This window comes from Phoxinus phoxinus (assembly GCF_949152265.1).
Source record: "Phoxinus phoxinus genome assembly, chromosome: 23".
In the NCBI taxonomy this organism is placed as follows: Eukaryota; Metazoa; Chordata; class Actinopteri; order Cypriniformes; family Leuciscidae; genus Phoxinus; species Phoxinus phoxinus.
In genome coordinates this window covers 17,007,090-17,013,971 of record NC_136898.1, presented here as the reverse complement: position 1 = coordinate 17,013,971, position 6,882 = coordinate 17,007,090, and the positions used below count along the sequence as shown (strand labels likewise).

Genomic DNA, 6,882 nt, shown 5'->3' with positions numbered 1-6,882 from the left:
GACGTGGATGGATGGATAGACATGGATGGATGGATGGATGGTTGAATGGGTGGATGGATAGACGTGGATGGATAGATAGATGGAAGATAGATAGATAGATAGATAGATAGATAGATAGATAGATAGATAGATAGATAGATAGATAGATAGATAGATAGATAGATAGATAGATAGATAGATAGATAGATAGATAGATAGATAGATAGACAGACAACAATTTGTTTTTACCTGGCCATTTATTAGTTTATTCATTAGTTCAGCAGATGCTCAGTTGAGCTCAAGTACAATAAAAGAGATCAACACAAAATCTAAGCAGTGTTTAATTAAACCCGGTGTGTGTAACAGCATGAACACACACACAGATTATGCTGCTGCCCAAATTAGACAAAAGCTCATCTATCAGTTACATTTAATAGATCAGAGGAGGCTTTATTTGACATGTATGACTAAAGGGTTCACAGGGAACTGACAGCCAGTGTGATGAGCAGGACCCCCAGCAGCAGCAGGACAGGGCAGGAGCGCAGGTGCGGGGCAGCGCCGTGTTCCCCGTGACTGTGGGACCGGTGCGGGCCGTTACAGTCGTCGTTGAAGCAGCATTCCAGCTTCCCCTCACCATTGCTCATGTGAGACTTGTCACAGAAAGACTTGTAAGCGCATAACTTCATCACAGAGTCTGCGGTGGACAAAACACACAGATTTAAAGAATAACATCCCCTCAGTCCGAGCATTGCTGAAGGATACGTCAGATAATCCTCGTTTGGCCTGTGCTGTTGGTTGAGTGTGTGTGCAGTCCAGCAGACACACTTTTATGTTAGTAATAGGGCAGAGAGGGGCTAGTTGTCACAAGAACTGTAGGCTTTTTAGTCAGATGAAAATGTATTTACATGAATGTTTGTTTAGCAGTGTTTTTGTATATTGGCTTTAAACACACATGTCAAAACTGTCTTAAATCAGCATATTTTTTATGAATTATTTTATTTGTTTGTTTGTTGCTATAGATGCTGGGTAAACAAGTGGAAAAAGCATAACCATAGTGACATACAGAACATTCAGACTAGAGTAGGCTATACTTTTCATACTTTAAATATCAGGTCTTTGCAAGTTGTTGCATGTTTTTCTTGTTTTAATATAATTGATTGTAATATTTGTTATTTCAGTGCTTTAATTCAATAAAAAAAACTATAATAGTCTGTTTAATGGCAGGTTCAATTTGAACTTCATATAGATTAGAATATCGAGGCATGTTGTCACAATAGGTCAACGTGTTCAATAAACGGTACCTGTAATTAACAGTGTTAATTATCCAAGTACATTAATTGTATTTCATAAATAATTACACCCTCTGAAATAATCACTTGGGTTAAAGGGGTGGTAATGCCCTTTTCACAAAATGTAAAATAAGTCTCTGTTGTCCCCAGATTGTGTAAATGAAGTTTTAGCTCACAATACCCCACAGATATTTTTATATAGCATAAAGTTGTCTCTTTTTGAGGGTGAGCAAAAACGCACAGCTTTTGTGTCTGTTCCTTTAAATGCAAATGAGCTGCTTCTCCCGGCACAGGGGGCGGAGCTTCAAGAGCTTGTGTCCTTTTACCTCACACATGCACTGAAAATTTAAAAAACTTTTAGCCGTTTATGTTCTTCAAACCGAAGTCAAAAAGATGGAGAAACTCAAAAAGTGACAACATGTAGAAGCAACAGGACATTTCTGAATGGTTTATTGATTAATTTTGTAGCTTATGTGTAGTTATCTCCTAGTCATTGATTAGCATATTCTGTCTTGATAATCTATACACGGGTTTCTGTGCAACGTCATCACGTAGATGCGCGCGCATCTAAGAGGCAGAAAGCAACAGTCTTTACGGCTATATCCAGCAGAAGCAGAGATGACGCGGAGCTGTTGTGCTGTAAACTAACCTAAATGCATAGGGTATGTCATGTTTTTATGATTCGCAAACTTAGTTGGACAATTTCATACTAGTCAACTAACTAACTCTTTTACATAATGTTATATTAATATGCAAATGAAACACAAGCAAACAGATTCAACTCTGAAATTGCAGTTTATTATTGAGTCAACAAGAATTTACAAACAATGCGAAATCTACGTTAATTACAATGTTCTTTTACAGAACTCGGCATAACATATAGCGGTCTTGCCTCTTGGATGCGCGCGCATCCGGTATTGTTTGTATACAAGAAACCTATGTATAAATCGCGTTCCAGGGAGGGGGTTTATGTAAATTCTAGGGTTGGTAATTCTTTAAAAGAAAATCTCTCTCTTTGATTTGAAAGCTTTCCCTTTGTTTATGCTCAAACAGCAACATTACACACTAACTAAAGTTAGAAAAGTGAAATCATACTCAACCACCCCTTTAAAACTGTGACAACTAGCCCCGGTGGTTTGACTCACCATATTAAATTGAAACCACAGATATGGTCAAGAGGGATGTCTCCACCATGTGGCCAGTAAACGAACTACAACAGCAATATCTCTCTCTCTCTCTCTATGTGTGTGTGTGTGTGTGTGTGTGTGTGTGTGTGTGTGTGTGTGTGTGTGTGTGTGTGTGTGTGTGTGTGTGTGTGTGTGTGTGTGTGTGTGTGTGTGTGTGACTCACGGGGTCCTGTGATAGTAGAGCAGGCATCTGAGTGAGCAGGACACACTGTCGATCCCTGCTGGTTACACTCCTCCATGTTCTTAGCCACACATGTGTAACACTTCAACCCCTCACCTTCACACACCGAACAAGACAACACCGCTGATCTGAGATTATACCACTCCAAACTATGCAGACAATAGTAATCTCTTTACAAGGACTGTATGGAATATGTAATAATAAATAACAATAATTCATTACATTTATATAGCGCTTTTGTCGACACTCAAAGCACTTATATATAGGCTACAGTATGTTGTAAAGCCTACAGCTCCTGTCAAAAGTTTGGAAACATTATTTGTTTTTTAATGTTTTAAAAATGCTCTTATGCTCACGAAGTCTGCATTTATTTAATCAAAAATCCAGTAAAAATAGGAATATTGTGAAATATTATTACACATTAATATAACTGTTTTTTATTTTAATATATTTAAAAAAAGAAAATTATTCCTGTGATCAAAGCTGAATTTTCAGCATCATTACTCCAGTCCTCAGTGTCACATGATCCTTTAGAAATCATTCTAATATGCTGATTTTATATTTAAGAGACATTATTATTATCAATGTTGGAAACCGTTGTGCGGTTTAAACTCTTTTCCTTATTCTTAGAAAGTACAATGAACAGCTTTTATTAAATATGTAGCCTATTACATTTATTAAAGCATTTGTTAAACATTTTGTAACTTTATAAATGTCTTCACTGTCACATTTGATCAATTGAATGCATAGCCTACTTGATGAAAAAAAGTATTACTCTTACACAAATGTTTGAATGGTCACTGTTTCCATAAAAATGTTAAGCGGCAAAAAGAGTTTTCAACATCGATAATAATCAGAAATGTTTCTTGAGCAGAAAATCATCATATTAGAATGATATTAGAATGTGACACTGAAGACTGGAGTAATGATGCTGAGTTCAGCTCACATGTATAAATTACATTATTAGTTAAATTTATTAAAATAGAAAACAATTTTAAATTATAATAATATTTCACTATTACAGTTTTTTCTGATTAAATAAATTCACATATATATATATATATATATATATATATATAATTACATTTCATTTGTATTATCACAATTATTAACATTAAAATTAATATATAACATTTATATTAAAATGTGACTATTTATGATACATCTAAAATAAAGAATTTCACATACATTTAATTCATGAACAAAACTAACAGTAAATAAATAAATAAACCATTTTATATAGGCTACTTATAGTAACAGCAACATTTAATGTAAAAAGACTTGCTGCTGTTACAAAATGTATATAAAAATTATTTATAATGCATCTATCCGCTTTAATATTTATATTTATTATAAATAATAGCAATAATAATAAATAACAAAATGTATATTATATTTGAATACATACTTTATTATGTGTGGGGAAATAAAATGAATATTCAATTAATATTTTAACATTATTGTAAGTATTTTTGTAAAATCTCCATTACAGGAGTATCAACCCTAATGGCAGCATTAAAATGAACCATAAAGCAATATGAAAGGGAACAAAAAGAACATTATATTTGGATGCATTTGGTATTGGTTCTGTACAGATACTCACTGTGAAACACAGCGGTGAACAGGACTACTGCGGCGAGGAGAGTCTTCATGTTGAGGAGATGCTGCACGGAGAGAAGTGCTGAGACGGTGTGGAAGTCTTAACTACAAAACACCTCAGCGCCTCTCCATAATCCCACAGTGTGCATTCATCACCGGCTTAACACACACAACGCATCTAATAACTGTAGACCAGGCCAGAACGAGGATGAACTGCGCCATTAAAGAGGAGAAATGATTTATGATCTGGACATTTCTCTGAACATCTCAACACAGATTTCCTTTTTTAAAATGACTGCAAGTCAATTACACTTATCAGAAGGCCACAGAATGACATCCGGGAACTTATTACCAGTGTACTGAACATTTCAGTGGTTCAAACATTGCATTTGTTGTGTGTTATTTGCAGCACAACACTGTTTTGATTGAATTCACTGCAGTTTATCTGTCCTCAACATAAGGACAATCTCTTTGTGAGTGCACATATTAATACCCTGTCACCAGATATCCCTCTTAAGAAGAGATTAGCTATATATGCAACACACTCACAACCTGAGAATCATTTCTGTAAAGACGTAGATACCGATACTGACCGCAATCTGCATCTTTTTGCTCCTAATAACACTTCTTAAGGCATTCAACAAGCTAATGATTTCTTTATTCAGGGAATGCATTTATGCACAAAATATATATTAGTCAACGGGATATCTGTGCAACTCTCTCTTCCACTTTACAAACATTAATAACACAGTAAAATAACTTCTTCTCATAAAAATATACACAGGTCAGTGAGTACTGTAAAGAAAACCAACACGCTCTTGAAATACAGGCTTGATTTCTCTACACGACCCGTTAACGCTCGGCACACGGATTCATTTGGCAGTTAGATATTCTGAGCAAAAATGTTGCATAAGATAGCACAGAGGAATTGTGGGTAAAAACAAAAACAAAAAAACAACAACAACAACAGCCAATAGAAAGCATCACTTCAGCATTAGGCACGTATACTAGTCGGGCAAAAGATTGTCAATCCTCGTAATGACTTCATTGAATGTTTTGAAAATGATTCGGTCCACAGGCATAACTTTGGACAGCTTCTAAGTAAGCTTGTGATATTCTCTGTAATTCATGCGGACTTTGAAAACAAAGTATTTCATACAAAAAGTTTAAGTGCTTTCAGTTAGGTTTGCTTTTGTGCCGTTACATTTTGCGAAGCAAGCGTTTGATCGGATTATTATGACCTCAAGCCTAGAAAAAAAAGTAACCCATCAGAACATCTGGTAACACCAGAGCTTGCTTAATATAATAATTTATGATAATTTGGCACCTATAAACACCCAGAGAGTAAGAAAAACAATGTATGGAACTACAACTGTCTACAAACTCTTACAATAGAAGTCTTGGATATGCTAAAAGCTACTCCGTTAAAGAATATTCCGGGTTCAATACAAGTTAAACTCGACAGAATTTGTGTTGGGTAACAGAAAATGTTATTTGAATCCGCACAATGTAATATAAATCCATGATTTTTTTCCACCGAGATGACAGTGAGGGACTTGAATGGAAGGGAATGGGGCCAATTTTAGAGCAGAAATATGCTTACAGTTTTATGGAAGAACTTAGATTAATTCTTCTGTCAACATGTGCATATTATTCAAGCTCTAAACTTTTCTTTTTTTAGGGTTTTAGGCTTTGTGGATGGCAACAAAGTAGGAAAATGACATTTAACTTTACAAAGAAAAGGTTAGCAAGTGATTTTTCACACTAAAATCATATTAACCCTCATATTGTTACATCATGTGTTACAGTTAAAATACGTAATGCTGTAACGGTTAACATTCACTTTCATTTTAAGTGTCTCACTGTAAACCTGGATTTTTGCTTTTTTTAAAGACAAGAAGAGGAAATACATTTTTGTGGTAATCAACATTATACCACCAGTGATATCAATTGATCTTGATATTGTCCTGAACCCGTAATTCCTTTAAATTTGTATCATGATCTCTAATATATAACCAAATAATTACACAGGTTACAGTATTATCCAATACAAGAAATGTAACTAAAAAAAGTTGTAAATAATATGATTTGCTCCCTCCGTTACAAATAGCAGCAGTGCAATCATGTAAACTATGAACAAGGCCTTTCCCACGAACACCTGAACACACACCCGGAGTCTCTCCCAAACACACAGCTGCCATAACAGCCAGCAGAAAGTCATCAGAATGAGATATGTGGGTGGTTTTCCCACTTTCTTCAAGACCAATGAAACATTTTATACCACCGAAATATAGGTGTAAGTCCAACATCAGCATTTTATGAATCTGTAAAAAAAAAAAACATTTGGGACTCGTATCTTGTTGTTTCTTCCAGTGCCTGAGCCAGACCCATGGAAAAGTGACTCCTTTCCAAAAAGCAAAATAAAAAAAGCAATGGGAGATCCAGAGGCGTTCTTGGTCGGGGTGGGTTTGGGTAAAAAAATGGTGAGGTTCTTCTTCCTTTTAGTCTGTTGTGCCCAATTTTGCAATGAGCTCATCACAAATTTTAGTGAGCTCTTCAATCTCTTGATTCTGGAAATAACAATGTGACGTTTAAATAAGGTTTTCTTGGAAAAAAATGAATTGTAACATCTTGAGTTGATGTTACA

At 35.2% G+C, this 6,882-nt stretch overlaps 2 protein-coding genes across 5 annotated transcripts in view; both read right to left on the bottom strand.

The window, feature by feature from the left end:
• Positions 1–226: 226 nt before the first annotated feature.
• On the bottom strand, positions 227–4,716 carry LOC306991143 (uncharacterized protein). Of its 2 annotated transcripts, none has more exons than XM_079598699.1 (3): positions 4,240–4,716; positions 2,619–2,759; positions 227–673 (listed from the first exon to the last, which is right to left on the bottom strand). In XM_079598699.1, the coding sequence occupies exons 1-3, from the start codon at positions 4,286–4,288 to the stop codon at positions 456–458; spliced, it is 408 nt and encodes a 135-aa protein (XP_079454825.1). In that variant the 5' UTR covers positions 4,289–4,716; the 3' UTR covers positions 227–455. The 2 variants fall into 2 exon arrangements, with proteins under 2 accessions (XP_079454825.1, XP_079454826.1); XM_079598700.1 differs by having other exon boundaries at positions 2,619–2,732; positions 4,240–4,714.
• Positions 4,717–4,872: 156 nt separating this feature from the next.
• tacc1 (transforming, acidic coiled-coil containing protein 1) overlaps positions 4,873–6,882 on the bottom strand; it is a 34,791-nt gene continuing 32,781 nt past the window's right edge. For all 3 annotated transcript variants that reach the window (XM_079598698.1, XM_079598697.1, XM_079598696.1), the window contains exon 13: positions 4,873–6,805. In XM_079598698.1, coding sequence (XP_079454824.1) covers positions 6,737–6,805 — 69 coding nt within the window. In that variant the 3' untranslated portion in view covers positions 4,873–6,736. The remainder of the gene's footprint in view (positions 6,806–6,882) is intronic.